The sequence below is a fragment of the Periplaneta americana genome, chromosome 16, assembly GCF_040183065.1.
Source record: "Periplaneta americana isolate PAMFEO1 chromosome 16, P.americana_PAMFEO1_priV1, whole genome shotgun sequence".
NCBI lineage: Eukaryota > Metazoa > Arthropoda > Insecta > Blattodea > Blattidae > Periplaneta > Periplaneta americana.
The window spans coordinates 141,250,934-141,277,320 of NC_091132.1; the positions used below are offsets into that span (position 1 = coordinate 141,250,934).

Here is a 26,387-nt window from a genome sequence, read left to right on the forward strand (position 1 = left end):
GATATCCAGAAACAAATCAGAGAAAGACTTTCACTGACAGTCATTGAACCGGAGTTAACGCCTTTAGATCTGTCATTTGATAACAGCGCAACAGAGTCAGCCAACAGTACTGTTTATTATTTGTGTGGGTACCTACTTCATACAGCAGAAAAAAGATTTTTACACTGTAAATTAGTTTTGTAATTTGTTTAGTTTAGTTTCATAGAAATAATTATTCTCTTTTTAGGAAACAAATTTTGTAATTTGTTTAGTTTAGATTCATAGAAATAATTATTCTCTTTTTAGGAAACAAATTTTGTAATTTGTTTAGTTTAGTTTCATAGAAATAATTATTCTCTTTTTAGGAAACAAAACAAATGCATGTTTCCATACACTGACGATGTAGTAAGTGAGAAAATATTCTCTCTCCCTTTAAACACAGTCGAGCTAGGGCAGTTTAATCACGCAGCTTTATGCAGAGCACCACACCAAACAGAACTAGCACCATCACGTGGCGGAAATGGTGAACTACAACAGTTCCCACACTTAATATTTTACCTGCTCTGGTACAATTATGCTTGGGCTTCTAAAAGAATGAATCTAACGTTTATCTGAAGATCGAGAAGAGTATGTTCCAAAAATTGATCTACCAGTTCAGTTAAAGGGTTATGTTTACATTACTGTGGCAGTCTCTTAGCAATGTGTCATATCTATAGAATGGAAGCAAATGCTCATTAGCTCACTGACAAAGCACAAAACATGCCTGTGATGTCTTATCTTTGTACTTTAAGGATTGGAAGGTCGAGCTACACTCTCGGAAATACTGACCAAGAAAGCACACTTATTAGGACTGACACCTTTAGTTTTTGTTCAAACATCTTGAGAGGTTACTGAATTGAGTTTTTGTTCAAGTATGTGTTTTTGTAACCCATATTAAAAAAGTCACTAAACTTTGCTCCTATTCAAGTAATGTAATCTATGTTTGTAGAGATCATTAAACTGTATTATACATGTTAGTTCGTTAAGTGTTAAAATTTTTTCTGTAATAATGATAAAAAACACACGCATGCATATATACTACACACACGAGATAAATAAAAATGATATTTCCAAAGAGAATTCTCAATTTTACATTACAGCTATCTCACTTCCCATTCTAAGCCATGAGATTTTTATTTATTGCGAAAGGATTCCCATATATTGGAAAAACCAGAAGATAGTATTAGGAGGAAAATAGCAGCAATTTCCAGTGATAAACTTTGTTATGTGAACAACTTTTTATGAAATATCATATGCTAACGGATCACTTGGTCTGATATTTGGCTGGAAGATGACATGATTTTGCCTTCCAATACTATATGTAGTTTACATCAGATTTTTATATACATTTTAACTTTGTTATAACAACATCAATTCATATCGGCAAATATTCTATAGTTCTAATTAATCCCTCATAATGGATGTGTTTTTCTCAGGGTAACTACCGAAAATGTGAAACAAAAATTACTTTCTAGTTACCACAACTTAAGTTGTGTCCACTGTAATCTATTCAGTTGTTTTTCACGAGAAATGAGGGGTATTTTGATCGGTGTTCATTATAGATGCCTGTTACTAGTAGCTCCTGTGAATCAGATGAGTGCAGCGCTGCCTAGGCAAGGAGTAAAGGAGATAATTGGCATTCAGAGATATTTCATTATGAAACCCATATATATATATATATATATATATATATATATATATATATATATATATATATATATGAAACGCAAATTGTGGACATAGAAAATAATTTAGTAGGTGTTTATTGAATAAGCAGCAAAGCACAGACGAAAGATGACTGATTACTGTACTGGTACCTTAAATTCACGCAATATATATATATATATATATATATATATATATATATATATATTGCGTGAATTTAAGGTACCATATATATATATATATATATATATATAAAGAGAACATAATTTTAGTTCGAACCATTTCCTCTGTACAATTTACTTTAAAGATGCGGGCTGTAGCACAGTGTTTATGTGGGAACTCATTTCTCTTTCCTTCTCTGTCTCCAGCTATATCTTTGTCTCTGTCTCTCGAATAGGAGAGCAATATTATTCCATCGCAGTGATATGCTATTATAATTCTCACCATATGCAGGTTTGCATTTCAATATAAGAAATGTATGCAACAATAGACGACGATCTTGTTACATTGGAGGCACAAGCAGATGACAATATAGTATAAGAAGTAACAAATAAGGGTCAGAATGATTATTAAGTTCTTGAAGGAGAACAAGAAAGAAAATGTGAAGTGCCAACTACTGCGAGCAGGGCTCTAGAACCCTTTAGAGTTGTGAACTTGTTTTATAAAGCCAGCGAGGAAGCAGTGAAAATGAAACGCAAATTGTGGACATAGAAAACAATTTAGTAGGTGTTTATTGAGTGAGCAGCAAAGCACAGACGAAAAATGACTGATTACTGTACTGGTACTTTAAATTCATGCAATTTGGTGAATACCTACAACATGTTACTGCATGCACTGTGCAATATGTAATAAATGTATAACAATTCAAATAAAATACTGTAAACAGCAGAGCAAAAATATAAGGAACTGTATTATAAGCCCAATTTATTGCTCTTGGACAAAACTGTATCATTCCCAACTTCCTTGGCACCCAGAATGATACCTTGTACTATACATCTCGGTTACAACACTCGTTTGAACAACACATTTTCTAGTCTGAAGAGGACGTTATAATCAAGTTGTACTGTAATTGTAATTTTATTTATTTGATTATTGTTGTTAAATACTGTTATCCGTGTGGTTTGAAAAGAAAGGAGATTAAAAATAACACTCTATATACAAATACATACCTTTGCAGCAGCATTAATACCAGCTACAATTCCTTGTGCTGCTGCCTCTTCATAACCTGTAGTTCCATTTATCTGTCCTGCAAAAAACAGATGACTGATACGGTATGTCTCCAAGGCTGGGTTCAGTTCTCGTGGATCCACATAGTCATACTCCACTCCATAACCGGGCCTAATGACTTTAGCTTTCTCTAAACCTCGTATTTTTCTAATCATGTCGACTTGCAAATTCTCTGGAAGTGTACATGAAAGGCCACTGGGATAAATCACATCACTTGTCAAACCTTCAGGCTCCAACCAGATCTGATGGTCTTTATTCCCAAACCTATGTGAAAGAAAAAGATGGATCTAAGTAAAAACATTTCCTTCAATATTACGAGTTATTTCTGAGATGTGATAACCAGGCAGCACATTTTTGTTCCCAAACGTACAGCGGATCGAGTAGTTTCTTCTGGCACATCTATTACGTCACGTCAATGCACAACATGGCTCGTTAGCTATGGATGCATAAGCAGGATAGTATTGTAAGCAGGTATGCAAATACTATGAATCATAGTACAATATAGGCATTCTATCGTCAATGTTGTATATATAAAACACCAAGTTATGACGACACTGTGATGTAATTCTATTACTGAGTAAATTGCATTTTCATTCAGACTTTTGTGTTAATATTATTTTAATTTATCAATCTATGGTATATTGTATTTAATTTTGAACTGTATTTTGTATATATTGTGTAAAATGTATATATTGTTATTTTGCATATTGATTTTTGTTATTATAATTGTGTCACTCTAACGTCTTGTGACATAGGAAGAACATTTTCTTAGCTTAAACAAATTTTTACTGATAGTTATGATAAAAGATATGAATTTCATAATCTCAGAATATATATACAGACACACTAAAACACACCCTAATCAAATTCTCAACACACAGATCAATTTCAGAACACACACACTATTTGACTCAACTCTTCATCACTTGAACGCACCCACACAACAGGCAGTGAAGTTGAGATGACGCCGAGACACAGAAGGCTCTGAGGATGGTGTCAAGTAGCACCGAAACAGCTGTAAGCTGCACATGCTTACATAACTAACGCGAGTAAGATCGCCATTTAATCAATTATTTATATATTTTTTTTTTTTTACCGTAACACAGCTGATTTTGTTAAATGAATTAATTGTATATATTATATTTATAGAGTATATACAATTAATGTGTGTCATGATTACTATTATGTTCTATAACATATACCGTATTATATATATACTAGTTCAGTATTATCAACGATCTAATTATATTTCCTGTCATATGTAGCAGTAATATTTTGTAGAGCGTAGTTTCGTAATGTTAGTGCATTTATGTGATTAAAAAGTAGCTGGACAGACCATTTCAATTTAGTAGCAATCTCATTTACAGTTATCATGCTCCATTATTATTATTATTATTATTATTATTATTATTATTATTATTATTATTATTATTTACCGAACTAGGTTTTACCTTTCGTAGCATCCTGACATAAGCAGTTAAGGTTAGAGTTTGAAGCCTGAAACTCCAGGATATATTAACCGATAACTTTCCTAACTTGTTTGAGAACGAAAATGCGCTGCCTGGTGATAACATTCTCTTGACTCTGATGTACAAAAAGTATCACTGTACTATACGAAAGTGATTCATAAAGTAAAGCATGTCTGCGCATACTAACTCTGCAGATTTTGCAGCCAGTCTCACATTAGCTGTGCTGAGTGTGGTGTATACATTTGCCCGGTGCAGTTGTTGGAATGTAAATATTCACTTGTTGAGTGTAGCAATCTTTGAAAATGAATGCACACATTGATAATTCTGCTGACTGCAAAGTTCGATTAGTTATTCTTTGGGCTATTCAGAACTGTTGCAGAGGCATACTTCCTTGCAGAATAAATTATTCATGACAATGCTCGGCCACATCCTGTCAAGAAGACCTGGATGCGTGATAAATTTCATTGGGAAATAGCCCAGTAGAGGTGAATGATCGTAAAATCAGTGCTCTGGGGATAATGTGTGTTCAGTATGATGTCTTCTCCCCAAACCATTATAACTGGCTTATGAAATTGGACACTGCTACTCACGGTAGCTCCCCAAATTCATCACGATGCTGGATGGGCACTGGCATATAAACTATCTACCAAAAAGTAATTGGGTACTGTTTTTGCCTCTTTAGAACCTCGTGGTCCCACCTCTTGTTGCTATAACACCAGCCACCCTGTCAGGCATGCTCTCCACTAGTTTGTGTAAGGTATCCACTGGAATGCGTGAGTGCATCGCCATTCTTCTTGCAACATGGCACTCAGACAATGGAAGGTGACCGCATTTCCCGAGACCTCAATCGCCGGTCCAATCAGTTCCAAAGTTGCTCAACGGGATTGAGATCAGGACCACTGCATAGTAGCCGCTGAAACAGGGGGCCAACTTCCATTGTCCAATTGAGTGCCATGTTGCAAGAGGAATGGCGACGCATTCCAGTGGATATCCTACACGAACTAGTGGAGAGCATGCCTGACAGGATGGCTGGTATTATAGCAACAAGAGGTGGGACCACGAGGTTCTAAAGGGGCAAAAACAGTGCCCAATTACTTTTTGGTAGATAGTGTACAATGACAAAAATTTTATGAGATTTCTGAATTCAAAGAATTATAAGTACTGTAAGTTTAACTTTGTATTAGTTGCTGTGGTGGTGATTATTTTTATTACTGTTGTTATTATTGTTAAGGGTGTTTGAGAATAAGGTGCTTAGGAAAATATTTGTGACTAAGAGGGATGAAGTTACAGAAGAATGGAGAAAGTTACACAACGCAGAACTGTATGCATTATATTCTTCACCTGACATAATTAGGAACATTAAATCCAGACGTTTGAGATGGGCTGGGATGTAGCACGTATGGATAAATCTAGAAATACATATAGAGTGTTAGTTGGGAGATCAGAGGGAAAAGGGCCTTCGGGGAGGCCGAGACGTAGATGGGAGGATAATATAAAAATCGATTTGAGAGAGGTGGGATATGATTGTAGAGACTGGATTAATCTTGCTCAGGATCGGGACCGGTGGCGGGCTTATGTGAGGGCGGCAATGAACCAGCGGGTTCCTTAAAAGCCATAACTAAGTAAGTGTTATTATTATTATTATTTCTTAGAAGAGAAATTGACAGCTACTAAATCTGCAATAACACAAACCTTATAGCTTTCGACTCAATGGATGGGCAATATCGAGGACCTGTAACTTCTTCCATAACATGTCTATTTACATGAAGATTATCTAGGATAATTTTATTGACAGCAGGGTTTGTAAATGTTAGATGGCATTTCAGTTGATCTTCTGGCTGGAAAAAAAAAACACCATATTAATAATGTAAGTCACAAAATCTAAAAATGTTAAAATAAGGAATTCAAAAGAATTGCAAAACAGACAACATATCTGCAACCAAGACTTCAAGTGATATCTCTATCCAGAGCATTTGCTTCAGTAAGGTATCATTTTATAAATCTATGGATCAACAATTGGCTCTCTTCTGACAAAGGAAAAATTTTACAGTCCATTCAAAAGAAACCAAATGACCTGGAAATACACAAAAACTTGCCCAGACATGTTCAAACATTTTTAACAGAGCCAGAACAGGTCACATTGTCACACAATTGTACACTTAGCGGCAAAAAGAATGGGCCGACTCTTGGTCGATAGAAATGCTAAGTTCTATCACGCGGTTCACTCGTGTAAACGTAACCCACTGCAAGGCATTGCTGTGGTGTCTCTTCATTGAAAGTTGTCCGTCTATAATGTAGTAAACTTTACGAGCAGTGTGTGGCCCAGTAGTGGTAAGAAGTCTGACATCCGTACCGGAGGTTGTGAGTTCGCCTCCCGGTACGGTAAAATTATTATTTTTTTTTTATTTTAACTTTTACTTAATTTATTAGTTTAAATGTGAAATAGCATTTGTTAACGAACTTCGTTATGCCTGCTTTGTAAAAATATTATTGCCCATCACCTGTGGGCTATTAATAGGTGAGACATGGCCTGTATAAACAAAAATACCTGTCTCACATCCTAAAAAACCGGACGCATATCAAACACAAATAAATAATTAAATTAACAAAAACAAACAATTTTTTAATATATTAACAAAACAAGGCCTGTGGTGGGGACTTGTATCTCGTCCACAAACCACCTGCGTCAACAACTGCCCTCATTCTGCGTGGCATGGAGTCCACAAGATTATGGAACAGGTCTAAATTCTTGGCCATCTCCTCCCATGCATTTAGAACTCTGTCCTACAATTCTGGTTGTTCTGCCCAATTAGAGCGTAGGATCCTTTTGACTGCAGGCCACAAATTTTGAATCGGATTCATATCTGGTGAATTTGGAGGCCAGTCGACTGGGTCGACATCACACCTCCTCGTAAACCATCTTTGAATCCGGTTGGCCGTGTGTATCGGATGATTATCCTGCTGGAAGAAACGTGTTCCTTCTGGATATCATTTTCCTTTGTATTAACAGATACCAGTATTGCTCGAAAGAGAGAGGGAGGTTTATTATTTATTAGAGTTTGGGCATATTCTAAGAGATATCGCCACATAATTTATAGCTTTGCGAGACACATATGATGGCAAATTTGTAATAAAAAAAAGAAGACTGGGGGAGATTCGAACCTTGAGGTACTACTATCAACGTGTTCAATAGACCAGTGCCGTAACGACTTATGCTACTGTGACTGTTAATATTAGTTCGGCATAATACGTGGTTTTCCTGTTCATATTCGATCCGGTTGATTTTGTATTTATCAATTTTGTTATTATTTCACTCTTCAAGGGCCCTGGTGTATCTACAATCAACCTGCCATTCGATTTCATTACATATTTTAGACTCTTAAACAAAATAGAGCAAATTTAAATGGTTTAATTATGTGTTATCTAGTGAACTATGACTTTGACGAGACGAGCATGTGCAATGTTATGTCTCTGGAACTTAGAAATTGTCGGCCGGCCCATTCTTTTTGCCGCTAAGTGTACCTACATCGATTTCACCTTTCTGATAATCCTACTTGTCTGTGGTGTAATAATCATGATGAAGATCTGGAACACATTCTTCTATAATGTCCATCCATAAACAACAAAAGAAGTAAATTAAAATCATCAGTACCAGTTGCTCTGCAGTATATACTGACTACATCCCAACTCTGGCCATTTTTCACTCCAGTATGAATTATTGTAATGGGAGAAATACTTATGTATTTTTTTCCAAGCGAGCAGATGTTCCGTAAGTTGTCAATAAATTATCAAAAAAGGTTTATGGAAACTGACTTATGTCACTTTTCCCAAGCACTGCAGAATTAATATGTCAGACTTTAAATGTTTGGTGCAAAAATCAAGTAAGTCCAATTTTGTTTTCGCATTTACTCCAAAAGTGTTTTCCTGGACTTAACTGGTTTTTGTACCAAACCCCTCAATTATCAGTGATGCAATTCTCAGTACTAAATAATGAATATAGGGCTTAGCAATTAATAACTTTACATGGAGTACGGTACATTAGAAAATGAAATAAAAATTATTAAAATTCCATTAAGTTCAAATCAAATTTGTGATGGACAAAGACATTTGCTAAGTTTTCTCTGGGTAATCCCGTTCTTTTGCCATCATTTCATCAATTTTTCATCAACACGTCACCAATCATGTGGAAGGTCTTAGCTTAGTATTCTTTGACAAATAGCAAGAGGTTTATGTTTGGCCACCTATTTCAGCTAAAAACAAAACTGTATGTAAAAGAGGAAGAGAAAAACGAATAGGCGTAGGGAAAGAGGGAGGGGAAGGAGAAAGAAATGGGAAAAGAAGATGAGTTAAAAGAAGTGAAGAGTACAAAGACATTTTATAATTAATTATGCTACTAATATTAGCGAAACAAACAAATTCGTTGGAAGGCAGCTCATAAAGAGTCAAGGCCTACCAGCTGACTGCTGGTCTCTTGTCCATATGCACTAAGGCAGTAACATGTAGTTAACATGATGATCTTCCATCTGTTATAGCTGGCTTTCGAAACCAGATTTTGCTGTTTACTGTAGCTCCCCAAATTCGAAACAATGCTGGGTGGGCATTAGTCCAATGCACTGATCGAAATTTCATGAGAAAATTTCCTCCTTCAAAATGACTCGAAAAAGTGTTCATTTCATATCATTAGTCTAACGTATGATGCTTTACACCACGTGACTACATCACAGGGCTTATTAAGGAATATTTACATAAAATATTAAGAAAAATTATAACAGGTCCATATGGTGTAATAAGTCCTGCTTTCATGATTTCCTATGTTCAGTTTAAAATTTGATAACAAAGGTATTTCACAAATGGTAAAGTTCATGGAACAGAATCTATTAAATGGGACAGATATAGAAAAAAACTAATATTACAGTCAAGATTTTCATACTAGGTATAACAAAGAAGAGAGCTGTTATATACTTTATATTCATGTATGAGGACCTCACCATCTTTAGTGAATAATCAAAAACTATCATCATCATCATCATCATCATCATCATCATCATCATCTGCATTACGGTATGGACCATAAGATCCGTTCCACTCCAATCAAAACTGGTCCTGCCATCTTTTTGTGGGTCTTCCTGGGTTTCTTCTCCCAAAAGGGTCATGATTGTATATTGTTCTGGTAAATGATGTTTCTGGCATACGCTATATATGCTCCCTCCAATTGTTTTGATGTCTTCTTATTATATATATAATATTATGCATTTTTAATTCGGATCTAATGTCTTCACTTCTCTTTTTATCAAGTAGTGTATAGCCAGCCACAAACCTAAAAAATTTCATTTCAACAGCCTCAATTCCTCTCTCGTCTTTCTTCCTTAAAACCCAGTTCTCGCATCCATACAGTAAAGCTGGTAAAGCCATCACTTTGTAAAACTTTAGTAATGTTTCTTTCCGAACTTTCCTACCTAAAGTTCGACGTATTGTTCCACAAAAATAATTAAAAGCATTTAACTTATTATCTATTTCTCGGCTCTTATTATAAGTGACGCTGCAGCCTAGATATTTGAACGTATTCACTTGTTCTATGATTTTATTGTTTAATACAATTTTTGTTCTGATTGGGTAAGATCCTAGAATGCCATTACTTTTGTTTTATCTGTGGAGATAATCATACTATATATTTACTGGCAACTTCATTTAATTTAATAATTGCTATTTGCAGATCATTTTCGTTATGGCTGACAATTGCTTGATCGTCTGCAAATAAAAGTGCTGTAAAATTTACATTGTCAATATTAAAATGTTTAATCTTCTCAAACCAAATTCTTGTTATTTCATCTACATATATATGCGTAGTCATATATGTAGATGGGGGGGGGGGAAGCTAATTGGGATATCCCGGTCTCTGAATGGGCAAAAAAACCCTGATAGAACTGATATTTAACCCTTGCGGTGAATATTTGTGAAGTCCGGAGGGCCCAATTAGTCTAGTCCACTCTCCTCACCTCCATGCTGGGGCCCCATGGGATCTTTTAAGATGTGAAAGAGAGAGTGATGTGCGGAAAGCAACGGGAAGCTACAACATTTACTCTTCCCAAGAAAAACTGAAAATATGACATGATGAGTCTTTCCATGGTAAAAGATTCTGGATCTAAACTACCCCCATTCAGATGTCGGGAGGGGGATGCTGGGGAAGGACACATTATGAAGCAACCCATCAGAGAGAAGAAAAGAAGATTGAGGATCAGAAGGTGGAATGTGAGGACTCTTCTGCAAGCAGGTAAGTTGGAAAACTTGAAGAAACAGAGTGGATGTGATGGAAATATCAGAAATGAGGTGGGAAAATAGTGGCGAGTTGGTGAGTGATGAATTTAAATTGTTTTATTCAAGTGGTGAATGCAAAGGAAGTCACGGTGTTGGTGTATTATTAGGACCACGTGTGAAAGATAAAGTGATATCAGTGTGTTATGAAGATAACCGGATGATAATGGTGAGACTACAAGGGAAGAAAATAGACTTGGTGCTTGTGCAAATTTACATGCCACATAGTGGATTATCAGACGAAGTGGAAGAAAGCTACGATAAGATAGAAGAGATAGTTGAGAAGGAGAAGAAGGGAGCATGCATAATCCTAATGGGCGACTGGAACGCAGTAGTAGGAGGAGGACAAGATGGAAGAACAGTTCGAAAATATGGATTGGGAAAAAGAAATGACAGAGGAGAATATTTGGTGAATTTCTGTAAAAGAAATGCAATGATTATTGGAAATACATTATTCCAACAACCTAAACGAAGAAGATATACCTGGACATGCCCAAGGGACGAAAGCAGATATCAGATAGACTATATACTGGTACGGGAAAGATTCCGAGATTGCTTAAAAAATGCAAAGACTGGAGCGGATATTAACTCAGATCATGTTCTGCTGACAGGCGAAGTAGATATTCATCTGAAGAAAATAAGAGAAAGACAGGTGACGAAGAAATTGAACATGGAAAAACTCAAGAACGAAGACAGAAGAAAATTTGAAGCAAATTTTCAAGAGAAAGCTGCTACATTAGAATCCACACCTGAGAATAGTAATGAATACTGGACTCATTTAAAAAGTTGTACACAGAAAATAGCAGAAGAAACAATTGGATACAGAGAAGGAGTGAGAATGAAGAAACCTTGGGTCACAGGAAAAATGTTGGAGGAGATGGAGGAAAGAAAAAAATGGAAAACATCAAGACAGAAGAAGATAGAAGAAACTACAGGAAACTAAACAACGAACTAAGAAGAGAAACTGATAAGGCCAAGAAAGACTGGATGAAAGAGAAATGTAAAGTAGTAGAGAATCTAGAGAGAAAAGGAAGATATGACTTAATGTAACACGAAGTTAAATGTTTGGACTTCACAAATAAGAACAGCAAATCTATGTGGTTGATAGAAGACGAAACAGGAAATGAAATAACGGACAAACAAGGAATACTGAACACATGGACGAAATATACTGTTGTTGTTTTCTAATGCCAGGCGTTTGACAATAAAGTCATTTGACCTCTTGTACTCCAATAATTTTTCAAAGATATTATCATGACTAGCCACTGAAGCACAGATTTTGAGGTGTTCCGAATCCATTTTTTGGTTTGAGTTGCACAATGGGCAGTTAGGGGACTGATATATTCCAATTCTATGCAGGTGTTTGGCCAAACAATCATGGCCTGTTGCCAATCTAAATGCAGCTACAGACGATTTTCGTGGTAAATCGGGAATTAACTGTGGATTTTGATGCAGAGTGCCATTTTTTCCCTTGGGATTGAGTTATCAAATTTTGTTTGTTGAAGTCTAAGTATGTAGATTTAATAAATCTCTTCACAGAGTAATATGTAGATTTAGTAACAGGTCTGTAAGTAGCAGTGCTGCCCTTCTTTGCTAAAGCATCCGCATTCTCGTTTCCCAGGATTTCACAATGGGATGGTATCCATTGGAATACAATTCTTTTATTGAGTGATAATAATTGAGTGAGCATTTTATTTATTTCTGCTGTTTGAGATGAAGGTATGTGTTTAGAGACGATTGATAGAATAGCTGCTTTGGAGTCTGACAATATAACTGCATTCCTAAATTTATTGATGTGGTATAGAAGATTCCTGAGACATTCACTTATTGCAATGATTTCACCATCAAAACTTGTTGTTCCATATCCAAGAGATCTATAAAGTGAGAAGAGACAGCACGTAACACCTGCACCGGCACCTTGTTCTCTGGAGATCAAGGATCCGTCGGTGTATAAATGAAGCCAGTTTTGTGGAAGGTACCTAATATTAATTGTCTCTAAAGACAATTGTTTCAGTATTTCAGTGTTTACTTCTGATTTCAGTATTTCTTCTGTTAAATTTAGATTATATTCTATATTTAATAGAGTTAAAGGGTTTGGTTTAATTTGTAAGTTTTCTTTTAAATTCGGGATATTGATTTTCTGTTTTAATTCTTGAACAATGGATATGAAACTTTTTTGAGTTTTCAATCTACAAAGAGGACTGTATGAATGCCAATTGTTACCTGGTAATCTGATAAGTTTTTCATATTGAATCAGTGCTTTTTCTTCTATTGTCATTTTGATGCTGTTAATATTAGTGAGGAATCTCATAAAATCTATTGGCGTTGTTTTGATTCCACCAGTAATGAGTCTGAGAGCTTGGTTTTGAACATATTCTATGTCGTTTATGAAAGGTGAAGTAATTAAAATTTCTCCGCAGTATGTCAGCACTGGCTGTATAAACATTTTGTATGTAGAGAAATATGTAGAAGAGTTATAAGAGACAGGGAATCATCCAGATAAGTTAGCCATAGAATACGAAACAACCGCATCAGAAGATGAAAAAGGATTTTCTATTTTAAGAGAAGTTGAACTACCGCTTAGGGAAATAAAGAATGGGAAACCAACAGGAGTTGATGGAATCCCCATTGAGTAAGTGAAATGCTTGAGTGAAGACAAGAAGGAAATTCTATCATTATGCACCAAAATATATGAGAAAGACGAATGGCCTGAAGATTTTTACGGAGAAAATGTTGATTCCAATACCGAAGAAAAATAATGCCAAGAAATGTAAGGAGTTCAGGACTATCAGTCTAATATCGCAATCGGCGAAGATTCTCTTGCAAATACTGAATAGACGTTTTATTCTAAGATGGAAGAACAGTTGGAAGAAGAGCAGTTTGACTTCAGGAAGGGAAAAGGTACGAGAGATGCAATTGGACTGTCACGGACAATCGGCGAAAGATACCTAGAGAAGAATAAAGAAGTGTATGTAATATTTGTGGACCTAGAAAAGGCTTCTGACAGAGTGGAATTGGAATAAACTGATGGGGATCCTAAAGAAAATTGGTATGGACTGGGAGAATAGGAGAAGAAATGTCAGGAGGAAGTGAAATTGGAAGGAGTACACCAAGGACGACCTTTATCACCTACTCTGTTCAACATCTACTTGGAGGATTTGGTGAAGAACTGTTTTCAAAACATGAGAGAGGTAAAGGTAGGAGGAAGAATAAAAAAAAGTGCATAACATTTGCTGATGATATGGCGTTGTTAGCAAAAGAGAAAACAATATTAAGGGATATGATACTGGAGCTAAATGACAGACAGCTGTGAGCAGTATGGGATGAAGATAAATGCAAAACAAGACGAAGACCATGGTTGTTGCAAGAAAAATAAAGAAGGTAAACTTGTGAATTCTAAATGAGGCAGTAGAGCAAGTGAAGAGCTTCAAATACTTGGGGTGTACTATAAGCAGTAACATGAACTGTAGCCAGGAAGTCAAAAGGAGGATAGGAATGGCCAAGGAAGCTTTTAATAGAAAAAGGAACATCTTCTGCAGACCTTTGGAAAAAGAGCTAAGGAAGAGACTAGTGAAGTGCTTTGTGTGGAGTGTGACATTGTATGGGGCAGAAACATGGACAATACGACGAAATGAAGAGAAGCAACTAGAAGCATTTGAAATGTGGATATGGAGAAGAATGGTGAGTGTGAAGTGGACAGACAGAAAGAGTGGGCGAAGAAAGAATGATGCTCAAATTGATCAGAAAGAGAAAAAGGAATTGGTTGAGTCACATGGCTGAGAAGAAACTGCCTACTGAAGGATGCATTGGAAGAGTTCGAGGCAGAAGAAGATATCAGATGATAGACGACATTAAGATATACAGATCATATGCGGAGACTAAGAGGAAGGTAGAAAATAGGAAAGATTGGAGAAAGCTGGGTTTGCAGTGAAAGACCTGCCGTGGGCAGAACACTTATGTATGTATGTATGTATGTATGTATGTATGTATGTATGTATGTATGTATGTATGTATGTATATGTATATGTAGATACCTATTATTGGAGAAAAATCTGTTCCGACACCAGGAATCGAACCCAGGACTTCTCACCTTGGCGCGCTGTGCACTCTTTCCATCTGAGCTATGCCAAGACCAATTTATGGTTCTGGCCTACTCTCCTCCTTTGTATCATCAACGGCCTACTACTTGCATTTTACACATAAAAGTCACGTATGCAGGAGCGCATATTTAAATGGTTTTATGGCCATTTTCGACAACAGTTTTTTGAGTCACTGATAACATTGATATATATTTTATATTTATATAGGAGGACCTCGCTATCTTCATTAAATAATCAATGACTATAAGTACATATACATGTAGATACCTATTATTGAAGAAACATTCGTTCTGACACCAGGAATCGAACCCAGGACCTTTCAGTTTTGCATGCTGAGCGCTCTTTTCATCTGAGCTATGCTGAGACCTGATTCATGGTGCCAGCCGAACTCTCCTCCTTTGAATCATCAATGGCCTACTTACTTACTTACTTACATATGGCTTTTAAGGAACCTGCAGGTTCATTGCCGCCCACAGACTCTGCTGTAAGTTTCATTGAGACACATTTTAATTAATCGAACTAGTTTCTTGGGAATACCAAATTCAATAAGAATGTTATATAAAACTTCTCTCTTAACCGAGTCATGTGTCTTTTTGAAATCTATGAATAACTGATGTACTGTACCCTTATACTCCCATTCTTTCTCCAATATCTGTCAAGTACAAAAAATCTGATCAATAGTCGATCTATTACGCCTGAAACCGCACTGATGATCCCCAATAATTTCATCCACATATGAGTTAATCTTCTCAAAAGAATATTGGACAAAATTTTGTACGTCAGCAAAAGTGATATTCCTTGAAAGTTCCACAGTTAGTCTTGTCTCCTTCTTAAAAATAGGTACAATTATGGACTCCTTCCATTGTTCTGGTACATTTCCTTTTCCCAAATAGCAAGTACAAGTTTATAAATTTCGCTAGATAATGTGCTTCCACCCTGTTGTATTAATTCTGCTGGAATTTGATTGATACCTGAAGACTTGTAGTTTTTCAGATTTTCTATCGCAATTTCGACTTCTGAAAGTGTGGGTTCGGGTATAAATGGCTCAACAGTTTGTATTTGAATTTCGTCCCAATCATTTGCATTTGGCCTATGTACATTTAGTAGTTGCCCAAAATAGGTTTTACATATTTCTAAAAGGTAAAATTTCACTAAAAATTGCTTGCAGTAGGAAAAAGTACAGCAATCACAATAGTGAGAAAACTGACAGTAAGAATGGAGCTGTTCCTGGAACTTTCTCTTCAGACAGAATTTAAGGGTCTTGCGAAGAAAAGTTCTATGTAAGTAGTTTCCTACTAATTTAGTGTTTATTTCATATGAAGTATTCAGTGCAATACATATTAATTTCTAGTTCGAATATGTATATATGGAAACAATTTTATGTTTCTTTTCCTTCGCGATAATTAGTGTACTGTTTGTTCATCGCTGGTGTCTTATCAATCAAACTGGAGAGAAATTATGAAAAATGATTAATATCAAATGTCATTTGATAACAACATACCGACCAAATTTGTGGTTAAATTTCATCCATAATAAACGAATTATATCAATAGTATCGAAAAGAACATGTACCTTAATCCAAACAGCATCATTTAAAAATGAGAAAGGAATTGGGGGATTATCGCCTTCTTGGATGACACAAACACTAAAATCGATGGTACTTCTATCTAAGCGAGGTGGTGTACCTAAAACAAATACAAGAATCTTGTTAATTGATACATTAAAAAAGCAGCTTATTGCATACTATACAACAAGCAATATTTATAATAATAAAAAAATAATAATGCTTCCAGGGGTCATCAACTAAAACTTTCCTGGGACTTAATTCCCCGACAGTATAGAGTAATAATTTACAAGTGAATTCACATGTGACTAATACAAACCAACTGTGTTCTACAAAAGCTTCTTGCTCTTGTACTTTATGTACTATACTTATTAGTGCCAAATGGGGTTCTCATTGTCTAATTTACATAAGTATATCATTCATTAGTAACTTAGTAGTATTTTTAAAGACTTTAATGTCAATGAAAGAAACTTGTACCATTGGTATTTTATGGAATATATACATTAGTTATATAATATTAATAGAGTTGATAAGCATGTGGTCCAGCAGTACTAGTGAAGATGAAGTCCATCAGAATTGCTGTGCATTTAGAGCAGTCTTTCTCGAGTGGGGGTATTGGGAGTGAAGAGAGTGCACTGCACTTGCAAGTGCATGGGAGTGCTGCCTCTTTCCAACTAGGCTTGTTATGCATTCATGTTTAATGACAGACTGTGCCCCCACTACATTCTAATAAACTAATTTTCTTAAAAAAAAAAACAACGGATACTTTAACATTATAGGCCTATCACTATGCATAATTGCAATAATATTATGCAAAATAATGTTTCCTTTGATTAAAGAGGCCTGCAAAATTAAGTTTCATAAAAACTTTTAAATAAATGTATATTAACTTGACAGAGATCACATGGTTGTTTATTACGTGAGAGGTCGCACATGATGCTTTTAACCAGGGGTCTTTTGCTCTGCTATTATAGTTATTTTACTTTTACTTTACCACGTTTTTAATCATAACTGTTTTTTATTTATTGTTCCTTTTACTTTATATAACATAAAGCAAAAAAAAAAAAAAGAACTGAATTTATGTTACAAAAGAAATTTATTTTATAACAAAATTTAAAAAGAATACACTAATATGATTTCTTCAATAATTACAATTCTTTAACATCACACCAGCACTAGAACTAGGTAACTAGACTTCTAAGTGAATCTTTTTTTTGTAGCATCTTCCTTCTCCATTACCAATAAATTAGTCGCCTTATTCTTTCTGCTTCTTCCTCATACATTTCAATATTTTTACTGCAATACACTGCTTACAACATCCACTAAATACAATAATAACCAATAAGAAAACTGATTTCTGCCATAATATTAGCTTGCTAACCCCAATCTTCTGACTAGAAAATGCTCCATTACAAAACAGAGCTTTATTTGTGTTACAATTGCCATTGCTTTGATAAACTGATATCCAGATACATTAACTCTCTATTATATGTAATAATATCTGTTCACGAAGTCATAGAACATGCTGCAATAATAGGAAAGAAAGCATAATCAAATTTATGCTCAACCATGCCGAAATGAAGTAATTATACACCTGGTAGTAGGCCTTTAATGCACCTCATTAAAGTACACCTACTCATTATAGTTCAGTTGTTCAGCCAATGAGAAATCACCATTGTAGCATTATAAAAGCGCAAGTATCGATTATTCTCGGATATGCAATCGAAAGACAACTAGCGAAACGTCATGGAGGCTGGAAATCCACTACTGTCACAGAAGGTTATGTTCTGTTACTATAATAATTAGCGTTAATTGTAAATAATATTCAAATAAATTCAATTTGTCATCTCGTTTTTCAATTCTAAACCAATTTCCAGGTTATATCAAGATTAATGTTCATGTTATTCTTTAGATTATATCAAGGTCAATGACATTCGTTCCTTGGAAAAAATCAATACTTTCGCGTCTGCGAACATCTCACAATTTAAAAGGTCAGTTCTGCTCCTCACTTAGATAACCATAACATGAATACTTATGAATAATTTCAAGTTAGAAATATGGTCGAGCATAAAAAGTCGTATGAAACTTGCCTATAATGGTAATTAAGACACTCGTATGAAAATTATGAAACGAGCGCAAGCGCTCGTTTCATAAACAAACATACTCGCGTCTTAATTACTACCATTATAGGCTCGTTGCATAATGTATTATTAATACATGTGTTAATTAATAAAATGTCAAAGGTCGCACATGGTGGAAATGACCAGGTTCTTATTCAATAAGAGTTTATGCCAAACCAAGATCAGTAATGGTGCTTATTTTTTTATTGTGTCACCCTCTAAGAAAACTAGAGGATAAGTATTGGAGATTGCAACAAGAGAAACATCATGTAATTCAACAAAAGGTATACTGTCCAGTCGAGAAAACCATGCGTAACCCTGACTGGTTAAATTCACTGTTCTTTGGGGTGCCGAATCCAAAATTGAGCTAATTTTTTTAACATGTATCATTTTCCCAAATTGTTGGTAAGAAGTTTTGGCTAAGTGAAGGTAGCATTACTGAATTTCATGTTTAATGTTTCTTAATCATAAACTTACCACAAATATAACAAAATTTATTTGGGGAGTTCACATAACCACGTCTAGCCATGTTTCACACTACAATATCAAGTCAGGTTTCGAAGTTACAGCATGACACAGCCTTCTAGACTTTGTTTGCAATGACCGCTAATAAGTTATAAACAATCATCACTAAGAGCACTGTTGTATGATTGCCGTAAACTATCAGAACCCCACTCTGTATATTAATATCATACAAATATTAATTTCAATTTTGTGAAAAAAACTGCATTTGATGTAGCAAGTGTTATTTTCTGTTGTAGCACACAAAAATATATAAGGGACAGCTAAAATTCTCAAAAAAATTTTTCCATCATGGGACTGTGTTACATTTTGCGCTATGTATTAAAAATACTTGAACAGTTTTCTTTGGATCGATTTATCCTTTCATAAGTGATTACATGTATATTTTCAGTCACATTTTTATATTAAAGAGGAAACTTTTGCAGAGAATGAAATTTAATATGTAGAGTAGTTTCACATGTTAATTACTTTAATATGAAAACATGAATTTAAAACATATACCAGGAAAAATTTCTTATTTTCAACTTAAGATTCCGACACTGAATGTATTCTGCTTGTTTACTTGCATTCATGAAGGTCAGATACACACCACTCACATAGTACAAGGCAACACTCTTCTACTGCATTTCGTTGCAAAAGCCTGAGTTAGAGAAATAATTAATTTAAATTTTTGTACTGTATTTGAATACGAAGGCAAAGTTATGTAAAAACTGAAAATTTTTTTGACAATGGATATAGGTTAGAACACATTACGAATAAAACCAAAACACTATCAGCTAAACAAAAATATATTTTCCTGAACTTCTTGCTTTCTTGACCATGTCAATGTTCTTTATAGTGCAGTGATAGAAGTCCACACAGTTCATGACATAAATGTACATAACCTGAAGCACTGAAGATGAGTATCAGCTTCCAGCCTGCTTCCCTCATCTGTCTGCTATATCTTCATCAACAAAACTATTCTTTCCATGTTGCCATTACAGGAAGGTATAGTAAACAAATACTTACACAATTTCAGAAGTTCTGAATACTGCTCTGTGTGACCACGATTCTTAAAAAAGTCCACACATTTTTTTAGTACACATTTTACCATTCCATTCCTCCTTATTTCTCTCATAAATGCTTTTAAAAACCACCACTTCATCAAACAAGATAGAATTATCAATGTGAATACCCCTTTTCCTTAAATGCTCGTAACATACTGTGGCCTCACTCAACATGTTTCCATTCAGATTTACTCAAACATCACCCCACTCAAAGACATCCAATTCAGCGAGTGTAAGGTTCCATTTTTTTTAGATAATCTTTGCAAGTTTCATAAAATTCATTTACTTCTCTTCTGAAGGAAACTGCAGAGCATTCAGATATTCACTCCTAAGCAGATCTTTCACATTTATAGAGGTGAAATGCTCTTCACTTCTTGTATTTATTGTTTCCTATGTTTCTTGTATCACTTCTACTATACTGTTTTCGTTTCATTCTAGTTTTCTTTTTGGTATGGTTTTATGGAAGAAAAAAAAACAGTGCTGGGCATGTACAAATAATAAGAATGCTTTATTTAGTGAGTCATTAAATAAATTAATAACATTTTAGGAGCCATTTCCTCTGATAAGAAAAATAACTTAAGAAGTTCAAACATTTATATCAATCTTTCAAGGGCTGGAAAGAGAGATAACCAACGACTTTTTGAGTGGGAGAGAAGAATGTGGTACTCAGATAACCACATAAATGTAAAAATAACTAAAATTTTTCACAACAGCCACTTCCACATTGCAACTGAGTCTATCTGCAGCTGTTATGATACAGCTATGCATGACATAGACAGAGCAACCTATTCCTTCAATGTCAGCTATCATATTGTTCTTTAGATTTGTATGAATATTGTGAAGAATGGTGCCTTCTGGATCGTTCTGGATTGCGTTGAGGAGTGTGCACACGCATCTAGCGGAGAAAGGCACAGGGGAAACGGGAATTCCAGACAGTCACACGGTACAGAGCGAGGGAGAAGGCTACGGTGACAGCGAGGGAGCAAGGAAACATCTAGACATGGGTCAGCCATGAATGTTCTAGAACCAGTGTGACAGCAAAATTTCTAGTGTGTGTGTGAGGTATAAATAAAACCATGAGTTGCCAACAGAAGCAGTGAGTCTTTGATAGCAAGTGAGCGAGCAAGGAGCAGCAACGAGCAGCAGTTCGGAGACCTGGGTTCAACAAGCAGTGAACCGCAGCTGGGAGACCTGGGTTCGACGTGCAGTGAACCGCAGCTGGGAGACATGGGTTCGACGTGCAGTGAAACGCTGCTGGGAGACCTGGGTTCGACGTGCAGTGACCCGCAGCTGGGAGATCTGGGTTCGACGTGCAGTGAACCGTAGATGGGAGACCTGAGTTCGACGTGCAGTGAACTTCAGTGAGTGAGTGAGTCCGTCACTGTGACTGTCCACCAGGCGAGTGCGACGCAGTTTGGGAGACCTGAGTTCGACGTGAAGTGAAGTTAAACAGTGAGCTAGAAGAACTAGCCAAGACAAGTGAACTATGAACTGAGAACTGACAGATTCATTCTGCACATAGTGCATTGTGGACATTAATTGTAGTTAGAATTACATTGTTGTTCTACTTAATTCTACACGTCGTAATAGTCAATGTTGCTATTTGTATGCAATACCCATTGTTATCGGGTGTGTGTTGTAAATAAATAAAAAGTTACAATATTATATTTCCCTTGATTGTTTTTAGCCAACCAAAATTCGTGTTAGCAATGTCTCCGCAAAATGCTACACATTTATTTTTGTCCAATAAAAAATGTTCAGAAAAACGCTAAACTTTCCAACTCTTACAGTGCATGAGGATTAAGTTGGAGTGATTTCTACTGTCCTTGTCTGAGGTTCTTGTCTACCGACTGTCACCAGATGTGACGGGCAAAAGGTTTCCTTTTGTACAATTCTTGGAATTCCCTTTCGTCCCTTTTCCCTTCACACTTTTGCAAACCCAATTAGTGGATCTCTCAGTGGCGTCTCGGGGTTGTTCGAGTCCATTAGTTAGTAGTATTTTGTGAATAGTGAAGTAAGTTTGTATCTTGTTGTACCAATTTAATATAATATAATTCACAAATTAAAATGTTTTCGGAAATGCATGGTTTCACTATTACCTTAAATACTGTAATGAGTGTTGTGCTCTTGTATTTAATAATAATGGTAAGCAATAGCCTATGGGAAAACGCGGGAAAGCCTTGAAGTCGGGCGGTATGAACATGGTTATTAATGCACATAAATTCTTTACTGAAGAATATGAGGCACTGAAATGAGGAAAACAAACAATATCTGTGCCGAGTTTTATCGAAAGAACTGCTGCAGCGACAGGCATATCATCTCCTGGTGTTAACAGGATTAAAAAAAGAAAAAAAAAAATAAAACAAAAGGAAGCGCTAGAAAGCGGAAGTGGAAGTGTGGTGCGAACTCCAGGAAAGAAATGCCGAAAAGGACTCCTAAACAACTGCAATTTTCTCTGTAAGAAGAGTAATTTATTCTTTATATCAGACTGATTTTTTTTGCCTAGTTTGAAAAATTTAAATGGCGCGTTAATTAAGGAAAACTTATTCAATGGGAGCATATAGAGTTTGAAAGATATTCTAAAAGAAAATTTAATTTAGTTATGTCAGAAATACTCGAACCAGAAAATTTTTAATGGAAAAATCAGATGTTATTTTAAAAAGATTTAATTCTTAAGAAAAATTAAGAAATTACGCGCCATTGGATGTACCGTTATTTGTCTAGACGAAACTTGGGTTAATGTACAAAAATTAATCTTAGTCCGTTAAATTTACTACAAAAACGAATAATTAAAATTTGTTTGAAGAAACGTTTCGATTATCCAACTAAATTAATTTATTCTAAATTTAATGTATTTAATATTGAACAAATTTATAAGTATACGCTGTTAAAATTTTATCATAAAAATCGTAATAAGTTTGTATTACAGACACACAATTATGACACAAGACGAAATATTAATTCAACATTAGTAGAACCTAAATGTCTCACATCTGCTGGTCTAAAGCATAGCATAAATTTTGGCCCTCGGTTGTACAATGCTTTAACTAAATTACACCCAGAACTTCTAACATGTAACCCACTAACATATAACAAGAAAATTAGAAACGTGTTAATATCTTCAATTTGATTAAATAAATTTATAGCCTATGTGTATGAATTAATCAACCTATATTATATTGTATTCTATAATTTTGAAATATATATTAGTCCTACTTTTCACGTGCGATATTATTCTTCTATAGTGTTAATATTATATTATATAATTCCATTGCCGCTGTAATTATATTTTAGTTCCTATTTTATTTTACTTATTTATTTATATTATTATTTTTTATTTTAATATTATATCTGAACTGCGACCGAGCACGAGCGCTGCTCATTCGGTCTCAAATTTTGTTAATACTACTGTATCTTCTTTTTATATTGCTTGTATTATTTTATTTGTATTTCTCTTTGTTTGTTTTGTAATTATATTTCTTTATTCTGTATATTTGAAATAAATAAATAAATAAATAAATAAATAAATAAATAAACTACTGTAAAAAATGTGAACCATACGAAAAGCAAAGTTTGGAAAAGCGATGACCACGAAATTGACTTCCCACTTCAAACCCCAATAGGAAAAGGTCAGCGGTTTATTATTTTACACGCCAGATGTTCAATATGTTTCGTTCCCAATGCGCTTCTAACTTTCAAATCTAAGTCAACTAAAGATTATCACGAAGAGATGGGCAGCACTGTATTTAAGAACTGATTCATTAATCAATTATTACCAAACATTCCTCCCAATAGCATTATTATGGACAATGGCCCGTATCATTCAACAGAACTCAGTAAGGCACCGATTTCATCAACACCAAAATCTGAAATGCAGTCCTGCCTCCGTACCAATAACGTTGAATTTGATTTACGATCCACGAAACCTGTATTCTATGAACTTATAAAAACAAAAAAATACAATTTCAAAACATATAAAATCGGCCAAATCCCCTACTATAGTCAGACAGCCACCATAATATTGTGACTTAAGCGCGATTGAATTAACATGGGAACAAGTTCAAAATGAGCGCTCTTGCAAAAGTGACGGAAGAAAATTGGAGGAAGGCCTGTGAACACGTAGAAAAAGTTGAAAAATTTTATTGGGAGAAGAATGGACTTGTAGATGGAAATTTATTATTGGTTCGTAATCAATTTGGACGACACGGACACGGACGAATTTTCTGGCGGAGTGGAGTCAGAATTTAAGAGGAAGAGAATGCTGCCACTGGTAACTCGTGGTCGTTTGAAGGAGTGTCGGCCATCATAAATGAGGGTAGAGAGAGATGGTGAGCATACTCTCTCTTTCTAAAAGGGACTAGACAAGTAAATCCTCATGGATTGTAGCAGTTTTGACTGCATCTTTCATTAATGTCGAAGCAGTAAACTACAATGCAAATATCTTTGTTACATTGTGGTTGCTGTCATCTGGTATAATAATCTGCTTCTATAATCTCACAGACACTTTTCTGTACACTCTGTGGAACAATTAAACCAGTAATTAATGCAGACAGTTCTGTGTCAGATGAGGTCAACTTCGTTGCAATTGAAGAGTCACTGTACCAAAATGCTTATTTTATTAATATGGTGGTGTTTGACAGTGTGGTTTGCTTATGTTAATTCAGTAGCTGCTACTTTTGTATTTTCACTAAATGTAGTCTTATAGAAGAAATCCAATTTTTTCTACAATTTGGGGCATAATTCTTTATTAATATTTTTTCGACCAAAGACGTTCTTTCACATCTGAATGACGACTATGACCAATGCTGATGTAACTATTACAAATTGTGCACTCAATATCGTAGTTGTAGCAAACTCTTTTGATAAATCATTTTTTTAGAATAATTTTTTTTGTACTTACACAGAGAAAAAGATGATTGCGGTGTTCTATTATGAGGACAGTTAAAATTAGGGCCTAAATAACAATGTAGTAGAGATATGGGTATTATTATAAATAGCAGCAGCATGAGTGAGGAGCAAAGGGGTGAAGAAGGTTCTCAATTGGCTATCTAATAGCTGCAGGAATCTGAGTAAAGGTCTGCATATTGGATGGAACAATCCTGTGATTATATCGATATTTACATACAGTAGAACCCCAATTATCTGTCACCCTATTAACCAATTGATGGATTATCCATCTGTTTTTCTCTCGCTTTTTTTTCCTGCTGAAATATATAAAGTACTCTACATTGTATTAGCACATTATTTTTTTCCAGAGTGTTATTACAAGCCCTTTCCCTTACACAGTATGGTCTATTGTTCGAATTTTCCTGTATAACTTCTGTATAAAATGTCCTCTACGGGTGTCAAAAAAAATCTTGTTGTGCTAAATATCGGAAAAAGAGTGTAAATAATTAAGTGATCTGAGGAAAGAGAAACTGTGGCTCATCTCGCAACAGGATATGAGTTTGGAGTGTATAAAGTGTGTAAATCTACAACATGAGCCCTTCACTATTCATATTTTTCCACAGGCAGCCATTACAAGGAGTTTCCTTGTCCCTTAGAAACACGTCGTTGATAATGAGACTTATATTAGTGAACTTGTGAACCATTACCTAGTGTGTTAAATAAAGACCATAGAGGAAATTACCAAAGTGTAAGTATTATTCACTAAATTACGAGAATTTTTTATGGTACGGATTATCCAATTTTTTTGATTAACCATTCAGCCCACTCCCTTCATTACCACGGATAATAGAGGTTCTATCAAATACCGGACAGCTGTATACTAGCAGCATTGGCGTGAGTGCGAAATATCGCAGACCTGACATCTAGCGGAGAGGGATGGAATTACCTCCACATATGCAAATATTAACATAGCGAGGTTTGGACTATTGTTTAAAACGTGAGTTACTAATGTGAAATTATATATGAAACACTTAAGAAATGTTGAATAATATTTAATGTAAAATTATTATCTTATATCAAAGCTGCATATTATGAGAAATATTGCATACTTCATATTACTTCCCGTAATTAATTGTTACATATTTTTTCTTTGGTTTACCGAGACAAAATCAATCTGATATTAGGAATGAATTTACAGTAATGTTTTATATAGGCCTACACATTGCTGACAACTGCAAAGATAAAATTGATAGTAATCTGATGCTTGTAATAATTAGTAAAGGCATGTGGACAACAATAAAACTTAATTTGATAAAACCTTAAAATCCAATACATTTTAACTTCTATTCATTTATTAGGTCTAAATAAAAAAAACTAATTTGTATTTTTCTACAAACACAAAGACGAAGGAATTAAGCCTACTAAAGAATGTTGTTGACTCAAGTTTTATGAACTGT

The 26,387-nt window shown here is 35.0% G+C and overlaps 1 protein-coding gene across 2 annotated transcripts in view; it reads right to left on the reverse strand.

Moving 5' to 3' along the window:
- Window positions 1–26,387, reverse strand: part of LOC138691272 (protein MTO1 homolog, mitochondrial) — a 118,296-nt gene that overhangs the window by 44,643 nt on the left and 47,266 nt on the right. For both annotated transcript variants that reach the window (XM_069813102.1, XM_069813103.1), the window contains exons 5-7: window positions 16,364–16,476; window positions 6,072–6,217; window positions 2,853–3,174 (exon numbers count right to left, since the gene is read on the reverse strand). In XM_069813102.1, the coding sequence (XP_069669203.1) occupies window positions 2,853–3,174; window positions 6,072–6,217; window positions 16,364–16,476 (581 nt within the window). The remainder of the gene's footprint in view (window positions 1–2,852; window positions 3,175–6,071; window positions 6,218–16,363; window positions 16,477–26,387) is intronic.